The 26,562-nt window shown below is 44.8% G+C and overlaps 4 protein-coding genes across 4 annotated transcripts; all 4 read left to right on the forward strand.

Annotated features, from left to right (window-relative positions):
* The first annotated feature begins 1,684 nt into the window (after positions 1-1,684).
* Positions 1,685-7,066, forward strand: LOC134406655 (E3 ubiquitin-protein ligase TRIM39-like). Its single transcript, XM_063138172.1, has 3 exons — positions 1,685-1,712; positions 2,937-3,041; positions 6,217-7,066. The coding sequence occupies exons 1-3, from the start codon at positions 1,685-1,687 to the stop codon at positions 6,735-6,737; spliced, it is 654 nt and encodes a 217-aa protein (XP_062994242.1). The 3' UTR covers positions 6,738-7,066.
* A 4,505-nt stretch (positions 7,067-11,571) lies between these two features.
* On the forward strand, positions 11,572-12,510 carry LOC134406656 (olfactory receptor 13H1-like). Its single transcript, XM_063138173.1, has one exon. It carries the CDS (start codon positions 11,572-11,574, stop codon positions 12,508-12,510), a length of 939 nt encoding a protein of 312 aa, XP_062994243.1.
* A 1,880-nt stretch (positions 12,511-14,390) lies between these two features.
* On the forward strand, positions 14,391-19,411 carry LOC134406657 (E3 ubiquitin-protein ligase TRIM39-like). Its single transcript, XM_063138175.1, has 3 exons — positions 14,391-14,394; positions 15,321-15,425; positions 18,562-19,411. Exons 1-3 carry the CDS (start codon positions 14,391-14,393, stop codon positions 19,080-19,082), a joined length of 630 nt encoding a protein of 209 aa, XP_062994245.1. The 3' UTR covers positions 19,083-19,411.
* A 3,261-nt stretch (positions 19,412-22,672) lies between these two features.
* On the forward strand, positions 22,673-23,696 carry LOC134406063 (olfactory receptor 13H1-like). The gene has a single exon (XM_063137311.1). The coding sequence runs from the start codon at positions 22,747-22,749 to the stop codon at positions 23,683-23,685; it is 939 nt and encodes a 312-aa protein (XP_062993381.1). The 5' UTR covers positions 22,673-22,746; the 3' UTR covers positions 23,686-23,696.
* The last annotated feature ends 2,866 nt before the right edge of the window (positions 23,697-26,562 follow it).

Consider the following 26,562-nt stretch of genomic DNA (forward strand, 5'->3'; position numbering starts at 1 on the left):
CGAGGAAGAGTTGTAGCTGTTGAAGTTGGCTGGTGCGGATGGACGAGAATTTGGTTCTTCTCTTTGTTGTTTAGTAATAACCTACTAACATTAACAAGCTTCTTTATATAGAATGGAAAGAATTTGAAATGAAAGAAATTCAAATGCGGAAGAAAACAAAACTGTCAGATTCATCCCACCCTAGAGAGAACATTTGATTGATTAATTGATTAGTTTGCTACATTTTATCCCATCTTTTCAGACAATTATTATTACCCAGAGTGGTGTGCAGAACTTTAAATGTATACAAGATAAACTACTTGTTCATAAAGGCTAGCTCAAGAATTTCATACTGGGGTTTACCCTGCTAAACATTTAGCAATATGTAATGAGCCTGGATCTGTTTTTTGGCTCATAGTTTTTAAAGTTGTTATAGTGGTTTAAAATGTATGTGTATAATGCATGTTTTGTGGTTTTTTAATTTTTGTATATTGTTTTTAAGTGTTTTTATCTTATGTGAACCACCCAGAGAGCTTCGGCTATGGGGCCGTTTGCAAATGCAAATAATAATAATAATAATAATAATAATAATAATAATAATAATAATCTCTCCTACTAGGCTTACAAACTAAATTGGGGACACACAGACATTATAATTGCCTTATATATGTAGGTTAAGGCAATTCTGATGAGCTACTTGATTACTCACTTTGCCTCCCATGTGTGTATCTGTCTGTGTGTTTTGCAGATAAAACATTACTTTAAGAGATTTGTTCTTCATATGAGACGTTACTACTTAGAATGTTTTTGATATACCTTATTTATTTGTCATTCCACATCTATCATGAGTAAGTAGCTTGTCCAGTTAATGAGCTGATGTAGGATAGCAGCTAATAATGCCATCCTTTTTTTAAAAAATTTTTTTTATTACTTTTCCACATTAATTAGACATACAACCTTACAATAAATGAAAACATCAAAACAACTACTACATACATGTTGAATAAATGTTGAATACATTTGTATTGAACAGATATTACCTATAAAATATCATACCATAACATAATCCTTCTTAACATATAAGTGCACCCCCCACCTCGGGATCTATTCCTGATTCCAAAGTCTTATCGTTTCTTCTGCTGGCGGTTTCCCACTTCCCTTAGTAAACACAAATATTAGGAACTGTTTCCAGATTCCTTCAAACTCATTTATTTTAGTTATACCTTTTCTCCACTTAATATTACAAGTCAGTTTATCATTAATAGCTATATCCCATACTTCTTTATAGCAGTCTTCAATAAGGTATTCCCCTTGAATCTTCCAGTTCCTAGCTACCATCAATCGTGCTGCAGTCAGCAAACTCGATATCAACTCTTTAGTTTCTTTTCCACATTTTATATCTTCAAATAGTGACAGTAATGCAATCTTTGGTGTTTGTTCTAATTTCAATCCCACTATTTCTTCAATTTCAAAAAACAACATCTTCCATAATCTTTGTACATATTTGCATTCCCACCACATATGTCTAATAATGCCATCCTAAATATATTTACTTGGAAGTAAGGCCCATTGAGTTCTACCAGGCTTACTCTCAGGAAAATGGTTATAGGATTGTATGTTTATTGAAAAGTTGCCAGTTCAAATTTCACCATAGTAAGAGTGATCGATAGGGAGATTTAGGACAGGTATTTGGCTTGCTATTAATATGGATGTTGATATTGATCTAAATCAAGGTTAGGCAATCCATTGCCCTCTAGATGCTTTGGAATACAACTCCCTCAATCCATGAAAATTGGCCTGGCTGGCTGGGGCTGATGGGAGTTGTAGTCTAAGTCACCTTTCCCTGATTTAAATGAAACTGGGTTGCCATCTGCTTAATCATATGAGTTTTTGTCGATGAGATGAATAAATTAAGTTGCCACTCAAATAAAAGGAATAATTCTGGAGCAAAAAAGCAGAGATGAGGTATGGCAGGCATCATTTTGGAAGAGGCATTCCGGCCCATGTGAAAGGAAAGTGAGGGTTCCTTTTCTAAGGTACCACCTGCAGGTTTTTGTAAGGTATTATATTATTATTATTATTATTATTATTATTATTATTATTATTATTATTAAAAATGCCTTTCTTTAAAAAAAATATGTAAATCTGATGCCTGATGAATTAGGACAACTTTTTAGTCGATCAAAAGATTATTTTTTAAAACTTCTATTGCCGCATCATGAATAATACAATATCATTAACAACATCAGACATAATAAAGACCAACAATACAAACAATCATGTTCCCGTATCTGTCTGCATTTCGTGCCCATTGCGATAACGTATCCGCCTTATTAGCCACTTATTATTATTATTATTTATTTATATAGCACCATCAATGTACATGGTGCTGTACATGGTGCCACTGCCTTCCATTATATTTTCGACACCAGTTCAAGGCTTTTCTCTATTCTGAGGCATTTGGATCCTGGATTTCTTTTGCAGTTTTTCTGACTGCTCAAGTTGCTTTTAGATATATACGCTGTTTCTGTGTATATTGACTGTTTGCGTGCTTTTTATGTTTTTAAATTTTGCATATTGTATTTTTAGTGTTTTTAACCTTTGTAAACCGTCCCGAGAACTTCAGCTATGGGGCAATATAACAACAACACAGAACTGTGAGGTCAGGGCCCAGATGTTTTAGACGTCAACTCCCAGCATTTCTGCCCATCCGCTGGGCCTTGAAGTCCAAAATATCTGGAGATCTACGTTCTGCCCACCCCTGGTCTATGTCGTACCTATTCTAGTGAAAGCGTCTGATCCTAATTGCTTCAGTTCAATGATATGACTGCTGGGAAGGGGCACGTTTCTTTCCTGGATGTTGATTAGAGGAGTAAAGGAGTTTCATCATTCATTCATTTAAAACAACGCTAGCAACATGAACGGGCTCTCTTTTTTTGGTCCTTTTTTAAAAACAGATTTCCGGCAGCCGCCAAAACCCTTGACGAAGAAAGAAAAAAAAGAAAAGGAAGAGAAGATATTGTCCAACCTCCATAACAAATTTTTGGGGACTCAAAAGAAAGGTGAGCTGTCAACAGGTGAATACAAGGTGCTTTCTGATGAAAGGCTGGGGGGGGCAGCACTGCAGCAACGGTGGGCACAGAAGGTACAGCTGTGCTTACTGCTAGACCTCTGGGCGATCTAAAGCAGTTTGCCAGGATTTCGGACCCCAGTGGTGTAACAGAAGCGACAACAAAAAGACCTTTTCTCCCCCACCCCCTTTGTTTTAAATTAAGTGGCTGAAGCAAAGAAAGTTGGGAGAAAAAAACAGGAGTGTATTAGCATGCAAAAGAACGGGGAACTGTGCTGGAACTGAAAACAAATCCTAGGCTGAGCATGTGCTTAGAAGTAGGGGTGTGCACGGACCCCCCGATCCGCCCCGCGGGCCGATCTGAAAATTTCGGATAGGCCTGCTCCGCAACGCTCCGCCCGGAGCTCTGATTCGGAGCCGGAGCTCTTCGCCGCGGAGCTCCGGCTCCGAATCAGAGCTCCGCAGTGGAGGGGAGTGGCGCCAGGTAAGGACCCCCTCCCTCCTCTCCCTTACCTGCATCCGTCCGCAGTCCCTCGGCTTCTTCAATTGAGCCCGCGGCTCAACCAGGACTGCAGACGGATGCAGGTAAGGGAGAGGAGGGAGGGGGGGTTTACCAGGCTCTGCTGCTGTCGCGGCGGCAGAGCCCAGTAAGGGACCAAGGGGGAGGGGGCCTTACCTGCGTCCGTCCGCGGTCCCTCGGCTTCTTCAATTGAGCCCATGGCTCAATCAGGAAGTCTGGGCCGCAAGTGCGGCCTAGACTTCCTGGTTGAGCCGCGGGCTCAATTGAAGAAGCCGAGGGACCGCGGACGGACGCAGGTAAGGGAGAGGAGGGAGGGGGGTTTACCGGGCCCTGCCGCTGTTGCCGCATGGGCGACAGCGACAGCGGCAGGGCCCGGTAAACCCCACTTACCTTTCTTGCGGAGCTCCGGATCGAGGCGAAGGATCCGCCTTCACCTCGATCCTCTTCGCAACGCTCCGCCGGCCCCCCAATCCTCTTCGCCTCCGCCTTAAGGGTAGGCGAAACCCCCCGCTCCGCTCCTGCTTCTCCGGTTCGAGGAGAAGCGGAGCGCATCCCTACTTAGAAGCATCCTGTGCCTTAATTCCAAGTGTGTATCTGTCCCCCACTATTTCAGGACTGGCTTGGTTTGGTGCACCCCAAGGTTCTAGTAAATAGCAAAGTAAAGTGGAAATGCTAGCATTGTCCTCCCTCTTACCCCCATAATGCTGCAGCTAGGCCATTTATTACTGCTAGCTATCTGGAATGAGATAAATAGCAGCAACTAGCTGCTATGTGCAATAGCATAGCTATCTCTATGTGATCGAACAGTCCTCCCCAAATTGGTATCCTCCAGATGTTTTGGACTACAGCTCCCCGCATTCTTGACCACTGGCCATCCTGATTGGAGCTTATGTAAGTTGTAGGCCAAAACATCTGGAGAACCACGAAATGCCCATCTCTGCTATGATAGAAGTAAATGAGATTACCATTGTAATCCTATTCATGTTTGCTCAGCGGTAAATCCCATTCTGAGTAAGGGTGCGTAGGCCTGAAGTCTATGACCTCATCTACACCAAGCAGTATATTGCACTATGAAAGTGATATGAAAGTGGTATATGAAAGGCAGGAGCCTCACCAAGCAGGATATAGTGGTATGAAAGCTGGATATGGTCTGTGTCAATGGGCCCCAACAGTTGTCAGCGCACTTCAATACCACTATAAAACAGTAGTGTGGCTCCTGCCTTTTATATACCACTTTCTTACCACTTGGTGGAATATCCTGCTTGGTGTAGATGAGGCCTATGTTTGCTACCAGGGGCAAATCATGTTGCAGGATACTGCTGAAGAAAAGATTTCCTATAAGTCACTGGAGTTTTGCCTCCCACCCACCCCCACCTACACAGAGCAGAGGTTCACACAGGCTCCACAAACCAAGGGTACCTTCAGTATCAGAGGCAGTAAGCCTATATACACCAGTTGCTGGGGAACATGGATGAGAAGGTGCTGTTGCACCCATGTCTTGCTTGTGGATTCCTTGGTGACAGCTCGTTGGCCACTGTGTGACCAGAATGCTGGACTAGATGGACCCTTGGTCTGATCCAACAGGGCGCTTCTTACGTTCAGATGGATCTTTTATTGTGCAATCAGTCTGCCTCATTCACAGAATTTCATGGGGAATCCAGAGCATGCTGTCTTCAATGTGTAACCCCCCTGTGTTTTCCCAAAGTTTATTCCATCTTTCCATACTAGGACAAAAAATCCATTAAAGGAGAAAAGCAGAATCACTGCTCAGTGGCTTTTGACTGGGAGCACTAGCAGCCCTCCTGGAAGCATCCAAAACCAAACAAAAGAAACTCTTTCCTCCTTTTCAGATGACCAGCAGTCAAAATGGCTCAGTAGCTGAGGGATTACGAAGTGCCTGGCAATGATGTTGACGGCACAATTGATAGCGTCCACGACCCACTGCCATCCCCATTTCCCTCCACTAAATTGAATATGCCAGTGACTTGAGACATGGAAAAGTTTTTCCCTTCTGAAACTACTGCTTCCTTTGAACCGAAAGACTTCTGGCTTGAAGCATCCTCAAGGATAGCCTAACTCTACATTTTTCCTGGTTTAGAATCAATTTAAAAGACATTTAATTTTTTTTTTTAAAAAAATACCGAACTACATAATTTGGCTTCCATGGACTTTCCCCCACACTTCTCTTTCCTCCTACCAAGGAACTTGTGTTTTTTGCCTAAGACAAGGGTCCAAAACCGTAGGTCTGGGGCCCAAATCCATCCTCCTGGGGTCCTAATCAAGGTTGTGAGCATTACCAGGGCCAGCCCTACCATTGGGCAGAGTGAGGTGGTCACTTCAGGTGGCAGATGCTGGGAGGTGGCAGCAAGGTATTGGAGGAGAGAGCTGTAGGCTACATGATCTGCCCTGTACCCTCTTAAGTTAGCCTGTTGCCTTCAGGTGCGGTAGAGGATGCTGTCCCATCACCAGTGTTGGAGAAAGATTCAGCTGCCAGCCCAGTTGGGTATCTTGTCCTTTACCTTGGAAGCAAAATGTCTTGGGCCAGCCCTGATCATTACTAATGCATCCTGCAGCTTCTGGATCCATCCCATTGTGCTAATGAATGTGGAAGCCATCACTCTAATTTTCCCTCTGTCTCTGTCTTTAGTGGAGGTGACCCTGGACCCCAAAACTGCCTTCCCTACGCTCATCCTTTCCGAAGATCGGAAAAGTGTGCATCTCGGCCAGCGAGCCCAGACTCTTCCTGACAACCCCGAGCGCTTCAATTTTTTACCGTGTGTCCTGGGAGCGGAAGGCATCGACTCTGGGACTGTCGACTGGGTGGTGGAGGTGGGCAAGGCCAAAAAGTGGTCCATTGGGGTGGCCCGTGCATCGATAGAAAGAAAATGGAACCAATACATCACTGCTACTGAGGGGTTTTGGGTGCTGAAGTTGTTTGATGGAGAATACATGGCCTCTACCACCCCTTCCACCATCCTTACACTGTGGAAATCCCCACGGCGGATCAAGGTTCACCTGGACTTCGATTTTGGCACCCTTTCCTTTTTCAACGCTGATTCCACGGAGTGCATCTTTATCTTCAATTATCCTTTCTCTGAGAGGATGCTTCCTTTCTTTGAGGTCTGGGACACGGAGATCCCCCTGAAAATCTGCCCCAGTGATCCATAGGGGCACGTGCACAAGATAACTTAGCCTGCAGTCCAGGACTCACTTACTTGGGAGTAAAGAGCTCAAGCAGGCAATTCCATTCTAGCCCCTTTCCATTTGGCTTTTCTAACTGACATGTGATATTCCATGCTACTGAGCATGCTCAGGCCACATTGGGGTAGTTCTTTTTCTTCTTTCTTCTTTTGGGGGGAGGGGGCAGTAGTTCCCTTAATTTCTTAAAAATAATAATCCCTTGTTTCTTTTGTATTTTTGCAAAGCTTGGAATTGGAACATAAACTGGACTTTAAAATGGGGTGGTCACTTATAAATCACCCCAAAAGAGGACAAAAGTAGATGGTGATTTTCATAAAATTTACTTATGCTAATTGATATGTATACTTGCAAATAGGAGTAATTTAAATCCATAAGCAATTTTCTGTGGTGAGTAGAACGGTGAAACAAATTAGCAGGGAAACACAGGAGGGTTAGAAGCAGAAGATGATGTCTGGTCCCCTTGTAAAATTGGCTAAATATGACAAGGTGTTTGCATGATATAGCTTCATCTGGAAGCAGGGTTAGTGTGGGTTCAGCTCATCGTAACCTGATTTCTGGCCTAGTTTTAGCACTGAAACAACTTCAGTTGTAATGACGATGGGTGACCTATGCCAGGAGAAAGACAGGAAGTGGGATCCTGAAAATTCCGCTGGACCTTTCAGCAGCAACATTTGATACTGCGGACCATGGTTTCCTTCTAGGCCCACCCTTTGAGGTGGGGATCGAGGACATGATGCCCCATGCCACATATTTCCAAAATATGGTGCCTGAGGGCTATTGCTCTGTCCGATGACAGTTATGGAAGTTTTCCACATCAGGCTTTTAACCTGCACCTTTACCAAGCCTTCTGCTTCTGGATTGTTTGGCTACTTTATGCATGTTTTTTCCCCCTGGGATTTTTCATTCTCAGCCTTTCTATATGTTCCATTAAACAACCACTAGGTGGTACTGTGGTATAGCAGAATTGCACAAATACTATGGATGTGCTCTGCTTCTCCTCGGACCGGAGAAGCAGAAGCGGATCGGGGGGCTTTGCCTCCCCTTAAGGCAGAGGCGAAGAGGATCGGGGGAGCAGCGGAGTGTTGCAGAGCGGATTGAGGTGGAGGCGGATCCTTCGCCTCGATCTGGAGCTCCGCAAAAAAGGTAAGGGGGTTTACTTGGCCCTGCTGCTGTTGCTGCTGCCCATGCGGCGACGGTGGCAGAGCCAGGTAAGGGGGAGGGGGTCTTACCTGCATCCGTCCACGGTCCCGAGGCTGCTTCAACTGAGCCCAAGGTAGTCTTCTTGTTTGAGTCCTCGGGCTCAGTTGAAATAGCCATGGGTCTGCGGACGGATGCAGGTAAGGAGGTTTACCTGGCCCTGCAGCCGGCGCCAGTGCAGCGATGGTGGCAGAGCCAGGTAAGGGGGAGGGGGTCTTACCGGCATCCGTCGCAGCCTGTCGCCACCTTCACTAGAGCCCATGGCTGCGGGCTCTAGTGAAGTTGGGATGGGCCGGGACAGACACAGGTAAGGGGGAGGAGGGAGGGGGCTTACCTGGCGCCACTCCCCACCGCTGCGGAGCTCCGATTTGGAGCCAGAGCTCCGCAGCGGAGCAGAGCAGACCCTAGGCAGATCGAGGCGGGGCGGAGCGGGCCCAATCCGCAATTTGCGGATCTGGCGCGAAAAGGATCGGGGGGTCCATGCACATCCCTAACAAATACACAATGCCTCCATTCACAAAAATACCAGACTTCCCTCATTAAAAACAACAACACTATAATGTTGAATCATGAGTGCACAATAAAAGCCTTGTGTAGAAAGGTTCCTTGTCAAGGCTTCAGTGCCAATTTTCATGGTTTTAAGCCAATATCCCATATATTTGGGATCTTGTTCATGGTTTTTTATATGGCTGGAAAGAATAAAACTTTCTATTTGGTAAGTTATGAGCCTACACAAATTCAACGTTAATTGCATCTCCATTCTGCCTCTCTCTAAGGAATGTGAAAGTTAACAAGACGGGAACTCTGAGGAATGTGAAAGTTAACAAGTTACTCCAGGGACTTAGGTTGTCTTAAGTGCTTCAGGGAAGAAAGATTTTTGCCCATGATAAGTCAGATATAAAAACCTATTTTAATGAAATATGTCCCTATGCAGAATGTTTTCATTCCAGTATTCCAAACTTTTAAGACCAGGAGCTATGGGGAGTGTATGTAATGGTCGCTGCTTATTTGGCGCAGAATTATGAAGGATCTGTATCATAGGAAACAAAGAACCTCTGGAATGGATTTAATGCAAACAGCAGGTAAATGACTAATGGTGGATTTGCTTGATTAAAGTGTGTATTATTCCTGACACATGTGCACGCACACACACACACACATACACATACAAACACATTATGGAAGTAACAGCTCCTTTCAGTAGTGTTGTATAAACAGGAAAAAAACTAGAAATAATTATTTTGCATGTGTCTGTGTGCAAGGTAGACAGTAAAGCATATAAGAAAAAGTAACAAAAAGTAGACTTTACAGGCATAGGAAAATCAGCCCCAAGGAGTTCCTTTTGGGCTATTCCTGCATCCATTGCAGCCCCACCATATTTAAGGCTGTGATTTTTAATTCTAAGTTAAGCAGAATTAAATAGAAATTCTACCACTGCGTGGAATTATTATTATTATTATTATTATTATTATTATTATTATTATTATTATTATTATTATTATTCCTCATAATTTCACTTATCCAACCAGGGATTTTTAATGCTTTGGTTGACAAATTTAAAAAATGAACATTGTTGGGTTCGTCAGGCTTATAGAATTATATGAATGCAATCCTGTGGTAGATTTTTCAAACACCAAATTATGCCCTGACAGCTCATGACTTGTGAATGATATTGTCATGCCACGTTCACACTTGAGAGCAGTACCTGATGTTGCAGTGAGATAAAGTTGTATACAGAGCAGAATAATAGGAGCCTGCAGTTTTCTCAAGATGATACAGCAGTTTTTAGAAGCAAATCTGTTGTATTGTAAGGTGACCATATGTCAGGAAAAAACTGGATTGGTCAGTATTTTGGGTAACACCTGGATTATGAAATTTGAAGAAAAATCTGGATTTTTGCCATCCTCCCCAGCCAAAGGGCAGCTCTACTTTAATGGGAATTAACAAAAAATGCTTATATCTCTGTCACTTTTAAAGATAAAGAGTTGAAACTTGGCACGATGATAGCTCTTAGGTAGAGCTTTAGCCATACCAAATTTGAAGCAGATTCATTCATCCATTGATTTTTAGGATTTTTAAAATTTGAAGTTTTAATTAAAAAAAAACTGTCATTTTTTTAAAATAATAAAGAGATGAAACTTAGTGCCATGATTGCTCTTAAGGAGGACTTTAGCCATGCCAACTTTGAAGCAGATCTGTTGATTCGCTGAGGTTTTTTAAAGTTATAGGTTTTAGAATTTTTTAAAAAAGTCATTTTTAAAGGTAAATAGTTGAAAGCTGGCACCATGATAGCTCTTATAGAGGGATTTAGCCATACCAAGTTTGAAACAGAGCTGTTCATCCATTGATTTTTAGGATTTTTTAAAAAAAGTTCAAGGTTTTAAAATTATTGTTTTAAAAAACTGCTGGAGCCATATCCTTCAAACTCAGGTTGTCAAACCTCCTTTTTGGGATCTTGCACCTTGAGCAGTTTCAGCCCTTGGCCTCAAGCGGTTCTCCAGTTTTTAGCTAAGAAGTGTTGGGAGGGGGGGGCACCTTTCCTGTTGCAGATTTGGTGGGCAGCGAAGCACCTGGAGCTCAGCAGAGGTGAGGCGTCCACAAGTCCAGCCAGGCTGTGCACTTGGACCCTGTGGTTGGGGGTAGGGTGACAGCTTATAGCTTGGTCGCATCCGGTGAATTTTTTTTTAAAAAAATTCTACCAGCAGCCACCTCTGCCTGCACCAACACTGGACTCTGAGATGCTCTTAAAAACACTCTGTGTGGCACACCAGCCTCTCAAGGCTCAGCTACCGCAATCTCTGAGTTGTGTCTTCAGTCTAACTCTGTCTCTAAGAGATATGCCAGCCTGCCAAAGCCACAAATCTATATATTTTTCTCTGACATGCGCTTCAAACTTTCTGCATTGCATGACAGCAGTGCAAACAGAGCCTAGCCCACAAGTGAACAAAGTGAAGTGAAAGGGAAGGGGTAGTGAAGCGAAGCAACGGCATGCCAGGTTCCAACATCTGAAGCAATAGGGCATCCATAAAGATGAGAGCCTCTCTCCCGACTGGCACCACACTGTTGGTCGTGAGAGTTTTTCTCTAAGGATGACCCTTCATCTCCCATGATGAGGAATTCTGGGAAAAAGGCCTCCGGCCCATGCTGTCTTGCCCTAACTCTCACTGGCTCTCTCTTGAAAAGCTGCTTTCAAGCACCAGTATACAACCTTCCATTAGTTGTTGAGAGAAGGTGGAGGTTTGTGATTTTCCTCTCATTCCTTGTGCTTTCTTGCCTACCAAAACACCTCTTCTGTTCTCTTGAGTATTTAATGGCATTGGATGACTTCTATGTTACACACACAAACACACACACACACACACAGCTGCTGTTTCTCTGCTTCTTGTACTTTGTGTCAAATCTGTGGTTTTTCATTGGTTTTTAATATTGGTGTTTCTCCCCCGCCCCACTTTTCTATTTCCGATTGCTTAGCTGCCCTGAGGCTTCTGCAGTAAGGCAGGACGTAAACCTTTATATCAACAAAGAAACTTCCTGGGCTCAGACCATGCTATTTCCATTCAAGCTGTTTCCTATTGCAGACTGATCAGCCCTCAGAGTACATGAGATGGGAAGGAATGATAATGAGACGGCCATAACAGAATTCATCCTGTTAGGCCTCTCGAGTAACCCTCACACAAAGCTGACCCTCTTTGGCCTCTTTCTCCTCATTTACCTCATCACTGCCGTGGGCAACGGCCTTCTCATCCTGCTCGCTGTGGTGGATCCCCATCTGCACACCCCCATGTACTTTTTCCTCGGCAACTTGTCTTTCCTTGACATCTGCTATACTACCAGCAGCATCCCCCAGATGTTGGCTCACTGCCTGTCCGTCAGGCCAACAATGTCCTATGCCCGGTGTTCCGCCCAAATGTATATCTCCCTCTTCTTGGGGATGACCGAATGCCTCCTTCTGGCGATGATGTCCTATGACCGCTGGGTGGCTGTGTGTAACCCGCTGCGCTACATGCTCATCATGAACAGGAAGGTTTGCATTGCCATGGCCACTTTTTCATGGGGCAGTTCTTTCCTCCTGATCCTGGTGCCTTCTCTCACCACACAGGCCTCCCTGTGCGGGCATAACATTATCGATCACTTTGTGTGCGAAATCCAGGCCGTACTTACACTGGCCTGCTCGGACACCCGCAGCAACCAGGCTCTCATGTCTGCCACCAGCATCTTCACTTTGCTTCTGCCCTTTGGCTTCATCGTGGTCACCTATGGCCGTATTATCGTGGCTGTGCTGAAAATGCAATCCACAGAAAACAGGAACAAAGCCTTCTCAACCTGCAGTTCCCACCTCATGGTAGTAGCCATATTCTATGGGACAGCCATGTCCATGTACCTACAGCCTCCAGCCAAGTCTTCCTCGGATAAAGGCAAGTACATTGCCATATTCTATGGCACCATCACTCCCATGTTGAACCCCCTGATCTACAGCTTAAGGAACAAGGATGTGAAGCAAGCATTCTGGAAGGTGGCTGGGAGGAAAAGGTACCACTCCTGAAGAAGCCTAATCTGGACCCGGAGGACGTTAACAACTACAGGCCGGTGGCTAATATCCCTTTCCTTGGCAAGGTGCTTGTGCGGGTGGTTGCAGGACAACTCCAGGCACTCTTGAATGAAATGGATTATCTAGATCCATTTCAATCAGGTTTCAACTGTGGGGGCCCATGACACATCTACACCAAGCAGGATATAACACCATGAAAGCAGTATATGGTATGTATCAATGGGCCCCAACAGTTGTCAGTGCACTTCGATATCGCTATAAAGCAGTAATGTGGCTCCTGCCTTTTATATATCACTTTCATAATGGAATATCCTGCTTGGTGTAGATGAGCCCCAAGAGTCCATCTAGTCCACTACTCTGTTTATACAGTGGCCAACCAGCTGTCAACCAGGAACCCACAAGCAGGACACAGGTGCAACTGCACCCTCCTGCCCATGATCCCCAGCAACTGGTGTATATGGGCTTACTGCTTCTGATACTGGTAGTAATCCAGAGCAGTATTTGCTAAACAGAATCAACAATGGTAAAAATGGATGTCTACATGGGAACTCTGCTTCCTGTAATCTCTCTGTTCCCTGGCATGCGGTACTGTTTGCAAATTGTGATTATTCCTACCAAACTCTTCTGAGCATGTACCTACATTTCCAGGAAATGATACAGGTTGCCTGGTTGTCTTTCTTTTGGCTCGTAAATTCAAACATCCTCTAATAAAAAGATAGATGCCATCCTACCAGCATACTATCTGGTATGTCCTTTATTTGAGCGCTATGGAGTAGATTTTTGAAACAGGGAGATAGAATATGAGCTTGCTCCATTCATCCATTCCATGCAGTAACGTGGCTGAATACATATGGATTCAAAGCCAGTCTTTTAAAAGCTAAGCCCTCTTGCCGGGATGGACACGTCTGTCATTTTAGTTTCTCCCACACTTGGATATTTTTTCGTGGTGTTGAGTCAGGGCTGCCACCTCTCCCCCCGCCCTTTCTTCCAGCCTTCTCAATTTTAAAAGCTACATTGCAGGAAGGTAAAACATGGCCCTCTAATACGAGGAAGAGTTGTAGCTGTTGAAGTTGGCTGCTGCGGATGGACGAGAATTTGGTTCTTCTCTTTGTTGTTTAGTAATAACTTACTAACATTAACAAGCTTCTTTATATAGAATGGAAAGAATTTGAAATGAAAGAAATTCAAATGCGGAAGAAAACAAAACTGTCAGATTCATCCCACCCTAGAGAGAACATTTGATTGATTAATTGATTAGTTTGCTACATTTTATCCCATCTTTTCAGACAATTATTATTACCCAGAGTGGTGTGCAGAACTTTAAATGTATACAAGATAAACTACTTGTTCATAAAGGCTAGCTCAAGAATTTCATACTGGGGTTTACCCTGCTAAACATTTAGCAATATGTAATGAGCCTGGATCTGTTTTTTGGCTCATAGTTTTTAAAGTTGTTATAGTGGTTTAAAATGTATGTGTATAATGCATGTTTTGTGGTTTTTTAATTTTTGTATATTGTTTTTAAGTGTTTTTATCTTATGTGAACCACCCAGAGAGCTTCGGCTATGGGGCCGTTTGCAAATGCAAATAATAATAATAATAATAATAATAATAATAATAATAATAATAATAATAATGTCTCCTACTAGGCTTACAAACTAAATTGAGGACACACAGACATTATAATTGCCTTATATATGTAGGTTAAGGCAATTCTGATGAGCTACTTGATTACTCACTTTGCCTCCCATGTGTGTATCTGTCTGTGTGTTTTGCAGATAAAACATTACTTTAAGAGATTTGTTCTTCATATGAGATGTTACTACTTAGAATGTTTTTGATATACCTTATTTATTTGTCATTCCACATCTATCATGAGTAAGTAGCTTGTCCAGTTAATGAGCTGATGTAGGATAGCAGCTAATAATGCCATCCTTTTTTTAAAAAATTTTTTTTATTACTTTTCCACATTAATTAAACATACAACCTTACAATAAATGAAAACATCAAAACAACTACTACATACATGTTGAATAAATGTTGAATACATATGTATTGCCGCATCATGAATAATACAATATCATTAACAACATCAGACATAATAAAGACCAACAATACAAACAATCATGTTCCCGTATCTGTCTGCATTTCGTGCCCATTGCGATAACGTATCCGCCTTATTAGCCACTTATTATTATTATTATTTATTTATATAGCACCATCAATGTACATGGTGCTGTACATGGTGCCACTGCCTTCCATTATATTTTCGACACCAGTTCAAGGCTTTTCTCTATTCTGAGGCATTTGGATCCTGGATTTCTTTTGCAGTTTTTCTGACTGCTCAAGTTGCTTTTAGATATATACGCTGTTTCTGTGTATATTGACTGTTTGCGTGCTTTTTATGTTTTTAAATTTTGCATATTGTATTTTTAGTGTTTTTAACCTTTGTAAACCGTCCCGAGAACTTCAGCTATGGGGCAATATAACAACAACACAGAACTGTGAGGTCAGGGCCCAGATGTTTTAGACGTCAACTCCCAGCATTTCTGCCCATCCGCTGGGCCTTGAAGTCCAAAATATCTGGAGATCTACGTTCTGCCCACCCCTGGTCTATGTCGTACCTATTCTAGTGAAAGCGTCTGATCCTAATTGCTTCAATTCAATGATATGACTGCTGGGAAGGGGCACGTTTCTTTCCTGGATGTTGATTAGAGGAGTAAAGGAGTTTTATCATTCATTCATTTAAAACAACGCTAGCAACATGAACGGGCTCTCTTTTTTTGGTCCTTTTTTAAAAACAGATTTCCGTCAGCCGCCAAAACCCTTGACGAAGAAAGAAAAAAAAGAAAAGGAAGAGAAGATATTGTCCAACCTCCATAACAAATTTTTGGGGACTCAAAAGAAAGGTGAGCTGTCAACAGGTGAATACAAGGTGCTTTCTGATGAAAGGCTGGGGGGGGCAGCACTGCAGCAACGGTGGGCACAGAAGGTACAGCTGTGCTTACCGCTAGACCTCTGGGCGATCTAAAGCAGTTTGCCAGGATTTCGGACCCCAGTGGTGTAACAGAAGCGACAACAAAAAGACCTTTTCTCCCCCACCCCCTTTGTTTTAAATTAAGTGGCTGAAGCAAAGGAAGTTGGGAGAAAAAAACAGGAGTGTATTAGCATGCAAAAGAACGGGGAACTGTGCTGGAACTGAAAACAAATCCTAGGCTGAGCATGTGCTTAGAAGTAGGGGTGTGCACGGACCCCCCGCTCCGCCCCGTGGGCCGATCTGAAAATTTCGGATCGGCCCGCTCCACAGCATTCCGCCCGTAGTCCGCTCCTCTTCGCCGCGGAGCTCCGGCTCCGAATCAGAGCTCCGCAGTGGAGGGGAGTGGCGCCAGGTAAGGCCCCCCTCCCTCCTCTCCCTTACCTGCATCCGTCCGCAGTCCCTCGGCTTCTTCAATTGAGCCCGCGGCTCAACCAGGACTGCGGACGGATGCAGGTAAGGGAGAGGAGGGAGGGGGGGTTTACCGGGCTCTGCTGCTGTCGCAGTGGCAGAGCCCGGTAAGGGACCAAGGGGGAGGGGGCCTTACCTGCGTCCGTCCGCGGTCCCTCGGCTTCTTCAATTGAGCCCGCGGCCTAGACTTCCTGGTTGAGCCGCGGGCTCAATTGAAGAAGCTGAGGGACTGCGGACGGACGCAGGTAAGGGAGAGGAGGGAGGGGGTTTTACCGGGCCCTGCCACTGTCGCCGTATGGGCGACAGCGACAGCGGCAGGGCCCAGTAAACCCCACTTACCTTTCTTGTGGAGCTCCGGATCGAGGCGAAGGATCCGCCTTCACCTCGATCCTCTTCGCAACGCTCCGCCGGCCCCCCAATCCTCTTCGCCTCCGCCTTAAGGGTAGGCGAAGCCCCCCGCTCCGCTCCTGCTTCTCTGGTTCGAGGAGAAGCGGAGCGCATCCCTACTTAGAAGCATCCTGTGCCTTAATTCCAAGTGTGTATCTGTCCCACACTATTTCAGGCCTGGCTTGGTTTGGTGCACCCCAAGGTTCTAGTAAATAGCAAAGTAAAGTGGAAATGCTAGCATTGTCCTCCCTCTTACCCCCATAATGCTGCAGCTAGGTCATTTATTACTGCTAGCTATCTGGAATGAGATAAATAGCAGCAGCTAGCTGCTATGTGCAATAGCATAGCTATCTCTATGTGATCGAACAGTCCTCCCCAAATTGGTATCCTCCAGATGTTTTGGACTACAGCTCCCCGCATTCTTGACCACTGGCCATCCTGATTGGAGCTTATGGAAGTTGTAGGCCAAAACATCTGGAGAACCACGAACTGCCCATCACTGCTATGATAGAAGTAAATGAGATTACCATTGTAATCCTATTCATGTTTGCTCAGAGGTAAATCCCATTCTGGGTAAGGGTGCGTAGGCCTGAAGTCTATGGCCTCATCTACACCAAGCAGTATATTGCACTATGAAAGTGATATGAAAGTGGTATATGAAAGGCAGGAGCCTCACCAAGCAGGATATAGTGGTATGAAAGCTGGATATGGTCTGTGTCAATGGGCCCCAACAGTTGTCAGCGCACTTCAATACCACTATAAAACAGTAGTGTGGCTCCTGCCTTTTATATACCACTTTCTTACCACTTGGTGGAATATCCTGCTTGGTGTAGATGAGGCCTATGTTTGCTACCAGGGGCAAATCATGTTGCAGGATACTGCTAAAGAAAAGATTTCCTATAAGTCACTGGAGTTTTGCCTCCCACCCACACCCACCTACACAGAGCAGAGGTTCACACAGGCTCCGCAAACCAAGGGTACCTTCAGTATCAGGGTCAGTAAGCCTATATACACCAGTTGCTGGGGAACATGGATGAGAAGGTGCTGTTGCACCCATGTCTTGCTTGTGGATTCCTTGGTGACAGCTCGTTGGCCACTGTGTGACCAGAATGCTGGACTAGATGGACCCTTGGTCTGATCCAACAGGGCGCTTCTTACGTTCAGATGGATCTTTTATTGTGCAATCAGTCTGCCTCATTCACAGAATTTCATGGGGAATCCAGAGCATGCTGTCTTCAATGTGTAACCCCCCCCCCTGTGTTTTCCCAAAGTTTATTCCATCTTTCCATACTAGGACAAAAAATCCATTAAAGGAGAAAAGCAGAATCACTGCTCAGTGGCTTTTGACTGGGAGCACTAGGAGCCCTCCTGGAAGCATCCAAAACCAAACAAAAGAAACTCTTTCCTCCTTTTCAGATGACCAGCAGTCAAAATGGCTCAGTAGCTGAGGGATTACGAAGTGCCTGGCAATGATGTTGACGGCACAATTGATAGCGTCCACGACCCACTGCCATCCCCATTTCCATCCACTAAATTGAATATGCCAGTGACTTGAGACATGGAAAAGTTTTTCCCTTCTGAAACTACTGCTTCCTTTGAACCAAAAGACTTCTGGCTTGAAGCATCCTCAAGGATAGCCTAACTCTACATTTTTCCTGGTTTAGAATCAATTTAAAAGACATTTAATTTTTTTTTTAAAAAAAATACCGTACTACATAATTTGGCTTCCATGGACTTTCCCCCACACTTCTCTTTCCTCCTACCAAGGAACTTGTGTTTTTTGCCTAAGACAAGGGTCCAAAACCGTAGGTCTGGGGCCCAAATCCATCCTCCTGGGGTCCTAATCAAGGTTGTGAGCGTTACCAGGGCCGGCCCTACCACTGGGCAGAGTGAGGTGGTCACTTCAGGTGGCAGATGCTGGGAGGTGGCAGCAAGGTATTGGAGGAGAGAGCTGTAGGCTACATGATCTGCCCTGTAGCCTCTTAAGTTAGCCTGTTGCCTTCAGGTGCGGTAGAGGATGCTGTCCCATCACCAGTGTTGGAGAAAGATTCAGCTGCCAGCCCAGTTGGGTATCTTGTCCTTTACCTTGGAAGCAAAATGTCTTGGGTCAGCCCTGATCATTACTAATGCATCCTGCAGCTTCTGGATCCATCCCTTTGTGCTAATGAATGTGGAAGCCATCACTCTAATTTTCCCTCTGTCTCTGTCTTTAGTGGAGGTGACCCTGGACCCCAAAACTGCCTTCCCTACGCTCATCCTTTCCGAAGATCGGAAAAGTGTGCATCTCGGCCAGCGAGCCCAGACTCTTCCTGACAACCCCGAGCGCTTCAATTTTTTACCGTGTGTCCTGGGAGCGGAAGGCATCGACTCTGGGACTGTCGACTGGGTGGTGGAGGTGGGCAAGGCCAAAAAGTGGTCCATTGGGGTGGCCCGTGCATCGATAGAAAGAAAATGGAACCAATACATCACTGCTACTGAGGGGTTTTGGGTGCTGAAGTTGTTTGATGGAGAATACATGGCCTCTACCACCCCTTCCACCATCCTTACGCTGTGGAAATCTCCACGGTGGATCAAGGTTCACCTGGACTTCGATTTTGGTACCCTTTCCTTTTTCAACGCTGATTCCACGGAGTGCATCTTTACCTTCAATTATCCTTTCTCTGAGAGGATGCTTCCTTTCTTTGAGGTCTGGGACACGGAGATCCCCCTGAAAATCTGCCCCAGTGATCCATAGGGGCACGTGCACAAGATAACTTAGCCTGCAGTCCAGGACTCACTTACTTGGGAGTAAAGAGCTCAAGCAGGCAATTCCATTCTAGCCCCTTTCCATTTGGCTTTTCTAACTGACATGTGACATTCCATGCTACTGAGCATGCTCAGGCCACATTGGGGCAGTTCTTTTTCTTCTTTCTTCTTTTGGGGGGAGGGGGCAGTAGTTCCCTTAATTTCTTAAAAATAATAATCCCTTGTTTCTTTTGTATTTTTGCAAAGCTTGGAATTGGAACATAAACTGGACTTTAAAATGGGGTGGTCACTTATAAATCACCCCAAAAGAGGACAAAAGTAGATGGTGATTTTCATAAAATTTACTTATGCTAATTGATATGTATACTTGCAAATAGGAGTAATTTAAATCCATAAGCAATTTTCTGTGGTGAGTAGAACGGTGAAACAAATTAGCAGGGAAACACAGGAGGGTTAGAAGCAGAAGATGATGTCTGGTCCCCTTGTAAAATTGGCTAAATATGACAAGGTGTTTGCATGATATAGCTTCATCTGGAAGCAGGGTTAGTGTGGGTTCAGCTCATCGTAACCTGATTTCTGGCCTAGTTTTAGCACTGAAACAACTTCAGTTGTAATGAGGATGGGTGACCTATGTCAGGAGAAAGACAGGAAGTGGGATCCTGAAAATTCCGCTGGACCTTTCAGCAGCAACATTTGATACTGCGGACCATGGTTTCCTTCTAGGCCCACCCTTTGAGGTGGGGATCGAGGACATGATGCCCCATGCCACATATTTCCAAAATATGGTGCATGGGGGCTATTGCTCTGTCCGATGACAGTTACGGAAGTTTTCCACATCAGGCTTTTAACCTGCACCTTTACCAAGCCTTCTGCTTCTGGATTGTTTGGCTACTTTATGCATGTTTTTTTCCCCCTGGGATTTTTCATTCTCAGCCTTTCTATATGTTCCATTAAACAACCACTAGGTGGTACTGTGGTATAGCAGAATTGCACAAATACTAAGGATGTGCTCTGCTTCTCCTCGGACCGGAGAAGCAGAAGCGGATCGGGGGGCTTTGCCTCCCCTTAAGGCAGAGGCGAAGAGGATCGGGGGAGCAGCGGAGTGTTGCAGAGCGGATTGAGGTGAAGGCGGATCCTTCGCCTCGATCCGGAGCTCCGCAAAAAAGGTAAGGGGGTTTACTTGGCCCTAACAAATACACAAGGTTTCATGCCTCCATTCACAAAAATACCAGACTTCCCTCATTAAAAACAACAACACTATAATGTTGAATCATGAGTGCACAATAAAAGCCTTGTGTAGTAAGGTTCCTTGTCAAGGCTTCCGTGCCAATTTTCATGGTTTTAAGCCAATATCCCATATATTTGGGATCTTGTTCATGGTTTTTTATATGGCTGGAAAGAATAAAACTTTCTATTTGGTAAGTTATGAGCCTACACAAATTCAACGTTAATTGCATCTCCATTCTGCCTCTCTCTAAGGAATGTGAAAGTTAACAAGATGGGAACTCTGAGGAATGTGAAAGTTAACAAGTAACTCCAGGGACTTAGGTTGTCTTAAGTGCTTCAGGGAAGAAAGATTTTTGCCCATGATAAGTCAGATATAAAAACCTATTTTAATGAAATATGTCCCTATGCAGAATGTTTTCATTCCAGTATTCCAAACTTTTAAGACCAGGAGCTATGGGGAGTGTATGTAATGGTCGCTGCTTATTTGGCGCAGAATTATGAAGGATCTGTATCATAGGAAACAAAGAACCTCTGGAATGGATTTAATGCAAACAGCAGGTAAATGACTAATGGTGGATTTGCATGATTAAAGTGTGTATTATTCCTGACACATGTGCACGCACACACACACACACACATACACATACAAACACATTATGAAAGTAACAGCTCCTTTCAGTAGTGTTGTATAAACAGGAAAAAAACTAGAAATAATTATTTTGCATGTGTCTGTGTGCAAGGTAGACAGTAAGGCATATAAGAAAAAGTAACAAAAAGTAGACTTTACAGGCATAGGAAAATCAGTTGAAACTTGGCACAATGATAGCTCTTAGGTAGAGCTTTAGCCATACCAAATTTGAAGCAGATTCATTCATCCATTGATTTTTAGGATTTTTAAAATTTGAAGTTTTAATTAAAAAAAAAACCTGTCATTTTTTAAAAATAATAAAGAGATGAAACTTAGTGCCATGATTGCTCTTAAGGAGGACTTTAGCCATGCCAACTTTGAAGCAGATCTGTTGATTCGCTGAGGTTTTTTAAAGTTATAGGTTTTAGAATTTTTTAAAAAAGTCATTTTTAAAGGTAAATAGTTGAAAGCTGGCACCATGATAGCTCTTATAGAGGGATTTAGCCATACCAAGTTTGAAATAGATCTGTTCATCCATTGATTTTTAGGATTTTTTAAAAAAAGTTCAAGGTTTTAAAATTATTGTTTTAAAAAACTGCTGGAGCCATATCCTTCAAACTCAGGTTGTCAAACCTCCTTTTTGGGATCTTGCACCTTGAGCAGTTTCAGCCCTTGGCCTCAAGCGGTTCTCCAGTTTTTAGCTAAAAAGTGCTGGGAGGGGGGGCACCTTTCCTGTTGCAGATTTGGTGGGCAGCGAGGTACCTGGAGCTCAGCAGAGGTGAGGCGTCCACAAGTCCAGCCAGGCTGTGCACTTGGACCCTGTGGTTGGGGGTAGGGTGACAGCTTATAGCCTGGTCGCATCCGGTGAATTTTTTTTAAAAAAAATTCCACCAGCAGCCACCTCTGCCTGCACCAACACTGGACTCTGAGACGCTCTTAAAAACACTCTGTGTGGCACACCAGCCTCTCAAGGCTCAGCTACCGCAATCTCTGAGTTGTGTCTTCAGTCTAACTCTGTCTCTAAGAGATATGCCAGCCTGCCAAAGCCACAAATCTATATATTTTTCTCTGACATGCGCTTCAAACTTTCTGCATTGCATGACAGCAGTGCAAACAGAGCCTAGCCCACAAGTGAAGTGAAAGGGAAGGGGTAGTGAAGCGAAGCAACGGCATGCCAGGTTCCAACATCTGAAGCAATAGGGCATCCATAAAGATGAGAGCGTCTCTCCCGACTGGCACCACACTGTTGGTCGTGAGAGTTTTTCTCTAAGGATGACCCTTCATCTCCCATGATGAGGAATTCTGGGGAAAAGGCCTCCGGCCCATGCTGTCTTGCCCTAACTCTCACTGGCTCTCTCTTGAAAAGCTGCTTTCAAGCACCAGTATACAACCTTCCATTAGTTGTTGAGAGAAGGTGGAGGTTTGTGCTTTTCCTCTCATTCCTTGTGCTTTCTTGCCTACCAAAACACCTCTTCTGTTCTCTTGAGTATTTAATGGCATTTGATGACTTCTGTGTTACACACACAAACACACACACACACACACACACACACACAGCTGCTGTTTCTCTGCTTCTTGTACTTTGTGTCAAATCTGTGGTTTTTCATTGGTTTTTAATATTGCTGTTTCTCCCCCACCCCACTTTTCTATTTCCGATTGCTTAGCTGCCCTGAGGCTTCTGCAATAAGGCAGGACGTAAACCTTTATATCAACAAAGAAACTTCCTGGGCTCAGACCATGCTATTTCCATTCAAGCTGTTTCCTATTGCAGACTGATCAGCCCTCATCAGTACATGAGATGGGAAGGAATGATAATGAGACGGCCATGACAGAATTCATCCTGTTAGGCCTCTCGAGTAACCCTCACACAAAGTTGACCCTCTTTGGCCTCTTTCTCCTCATTTACCTCATCACTGCCGTGGGCAACGGCCTTCTCATCCTGCTCGCCGTGGTGGATCCCCGTCTGCACACCCCCATGTACTTTTTCCTCGGCAACTTGTCTTTCCTTGACATCTGCTATACTACCAGCAGCATCCCCCAGATGTTGGCTCACTGCCTGTCAGACAGGCCAACAATGTCCTACGCCCGGTGTTTCGCCCAAATGTATATCCTTCTCTTCTTGGGGATGACTGAGTGCCTCCTTCTGGCGATGATGTCCTATGACCGCTGGGTGGCTGTGTGTAACCCACTGCGCTACATGCTCATCATGAACAGGAAGGTTTGCATTGCCCTAGCCACTTTTTCGTGGGGCTGTTCTTTCCTCCTGATCCTGGTGCCTTCTCTCACCACACAGGCCTCGCTGTGCGGGCGTAACATTATCGATCACTTTGTGTGCGAAATCCAGGCCGTACTTACACTGGCCTGCTCGGACACCCGCAGTAACTGGGCTCTCATGTCTGCCACCAGCATCTTCACTTTGCTCCTGCCCTTTGGCTTCATCGTGGTCACCTATGGCCGTATTATCGTGGCTGTGCTGAAAATGCAATCCACAGAAAACAGGAACAAAGCCTTCTCAACCTGCAGTTCCCACCTCATGGTAGTAGCCATATTCTATGGGACAGCCATGTCCATGTACCTACAGCCTCAGGCCAAGTCTTCCTCGGATAAGGGCAAGTTCATTGCCATATTCTATGGCACCATCACTCCCATGTTGAACCCCCTGATCTACAGCTTAAGGAACAAGGATGTGAAGCAAGCATTCTGGAAGGTGGCTGGGAGGAAAAGGTACCACTCCTGAAGAAGCCTAATCTGGACCCGGAGGACGTTAACAACTACAGGCTGGTGGCTAATATCCCTTTCCTGGGCAAGGTGCTTGAGCGGGTGGTTGCAGGACAACTCCAGGCACTCTTGAATGAAACGGATTATCTAGATCCATTTCAATCAGGCCTGGTTTTGGAACGGAAACTGCCTTGGTCGCCCTGTGGGATGACCTCTGTCGGGAGAGAGACAGGGGGAGTGCGACCCTGTTGGTTCTCCTGGACCTCTCAGCGGCCTTCGATACCATCGACCATGGTATCCTTCTGGATAGGTTGTCTGAGCTGGGAGTTGGAAGTACTGCATTGCAGTGGTTCCACTCCTACTTGGATGGCCGATTCCAGAAGGTGGTGCTGGGGGATTATTGCTCTGTGCCGTGGCTTCTAAGCCATGGGGTTCCACAGGGCTCTACCTTATCCCCTATGCTGTTTAATATATACATGAAGCCGCTGGGGGAGGTTGTCCAGAGATGTGGACTGAGGTGTCATCAATATGCGGATGATACCCAGCTCTACCTTTCCTTTTCATCAAACCCAGGTGAGGCAGTGACTGTTCTGAACCAGTGCCTGGGCACGGTAATGGACTGGATGAGGGCTAACAAACTGAGACTCAATCCAGACAAGACGGAGGTACTGTTAGCGGGTGGTTCATCTGTCCGGCGAGGTGATGTTTGCCCTGTCCTGGACAGGGTTGCACTCTCCCTAAAGGATCGGGTCTGTAGTTTGGGGGTGCTCTTGGATCCAGAACTGTCACTTGAGGCACAGGTGAACTCAGTGGCAAAGAGCACCTTTTATCAGCTTAGGTTGATATACCAACTACGCCCTTATCTGGACAGAAATAGCCTAGCTACAGTTATCCATGCTCTGATAACCTCTCGTTTGGATTACTGCAATGCGTTATATGTGGGGCTGCCTTTGAAAACGGTCCGGAAGCTTTAGCTAGTACAAAACAGGGCAGCCCATTTACTAACAGGGACTGGCCGGCGAGAACACATTACGCCAGTCCTTTTCCAGCTTCATTGGCTGCCAGTCCAGGCCCGGGCCCGATTCAAAGTGCTGGTATTGACATTTAAAGCCCTAAACAGTTTGGGGCCAGGTTATTTGAAGGAACGCCTCCTCCCATATGTACCTGCCTGGACCTTAAGATCATCTACAGGAGCCCTTCTCCGTGAGCCCCTGCCAAAGGAAGTGAGGCAGGTAGCTACTAGGAGGAGGGCTTTCTCCAATGTGGCACCCCGATTGTGGAATGAGCTCCCCAGAGAGGTCCGCCTGGCACCTACACTGTACTCCTTTCGTCACCAGCTGAAGACCTTTTTATTCTCTGAGTATTTTAACACTTAATTTTAACTTAAATTTAAATTTTACTGTTTTAGCTCTGTATTTTAATCTTATATCAATTTTGCTGCGTGGTTTTATCCTGGTTGTGCTTTTTATACTGTATTTTGTATTTGTGTTTTTAACCTGTTGGTTGTTTTATTGTGGTTTTAATTTTTGTGAACCGCCCAGAGAGCTTCGGCTATTAATAATAAATAAATAAATAAATACCTCTGAGAGCTACCAGGGCTTTCCTTTTATTTTCAGCCTGGCTGTCCTTTTCTTCGGATGCAGCCTTCCACCAACTTCATCCCTTCCAGTGATGTTGGAATAATAGTCCCATCATCCTGAGCCAGCAGGAGCAGGTGTGATGGGAGTAGTAGTCCAATGCAACTTGAGGGCAACAGGTTGGAGAAGGATTTTTTAATGTGTATTTTTTTTAAGTAGTTGCATATTGGCATCTGCGAGGATCTTTGCCGCCACATCTGTTAGCCCAGCATTTGGAAAAATGGCAATTTGTCATGAACATTTCACAGCCTCATTAAACAGGGGAACAAGGCTTGAATTGTGGTGCTGATCGGTGCAGTAGCAAATGCAAACGTTTTCTAGGTTGAACACTTGCTCTCTGACACTGAGCTTGAAAGTCCAGCTGTTGTCAGTGGACGCTGGTGGCTCCGATGTTGGTGGGGCAGTGAATCCACTCTGGGCTTCAGTCAGAACTCTAATGGAGCTATCCAAGGTGTGCTGCCCTTCTGCAAAGCACCTTGGAGTGGTTAAGGCCAAGGAAGGCTATGCTATGTACAAGTAGAACGTGCAGCAAAACGCTGGTGCTCGGGGTTTCCTCCACTCCACCCCATTCCTCCTCTCCCCATTTTTCCATCCCCCCTGAACAGTCAGCCAGCATCCTCTGGCCCCTTAGCATGTTCAGGCCTGAATGGACTCTTTTTTACTCTCCCCGTCTCCATCAAGGTTTAATTTTACTAAAGTGTTTATATTTCTGCAAACTTCAGGGTTCCCCACCAATATCTGTGTCGTGTGTGTGTGTGTAGAGCTGTTATGGCTACCTAAGCAATGGCACTCAGAGCCTGGATGTTGGTATTGGAGAGAATGGTTTTTCAAAACATGTATACCCACCGTAAGCCTATCAAGCTTTCTTGCCAGTACGAGGATTGCTTAGAAGTGGAGAACATTTAGAAGGTTTCACGTCCTTGAAGAGGCTTGGATGCAATTTTAAAAGCAACATTTCATGTAGATCATAAACAACTCTTTGTGTCCATATTCATGATCCTAGAATTGCCCATCAATATTTACAGAATGGTAAGCAAAAGGGCGGATCACATTGCAAGGTACCAATCAATTACAACAGCTGCCAGTAGCATGTCATCAACAGTCATTGCTACTTTCCTCTGCAAAGAAGGTTTGAATTAAACACTCTCATGCCCCCTCGTATTCCTTTTCCAACACTCAAGTGCTTGGCGCTTGTCTTCAGCTGAAGCTTTCCCCCGAGGTACTGCCCCCTTTCAAAAACAGTCCAGTTGCTTTATATA

Source organism: Elgaria multicarinata, chromosome 11 (genome assembly GCF_023053635.1).
Source record: "Elgaria multicarinata webbii isolate HBS135686 ecotype San Diego chromosome 11, rElgMul1.1.pri, whole genome shotgun sequence".
NCBI lineage: Eukaryota > Metazoa > Chordata > Lepidosauria > Squamata > Anguidae > Elgaria > Elgaria multicarinata.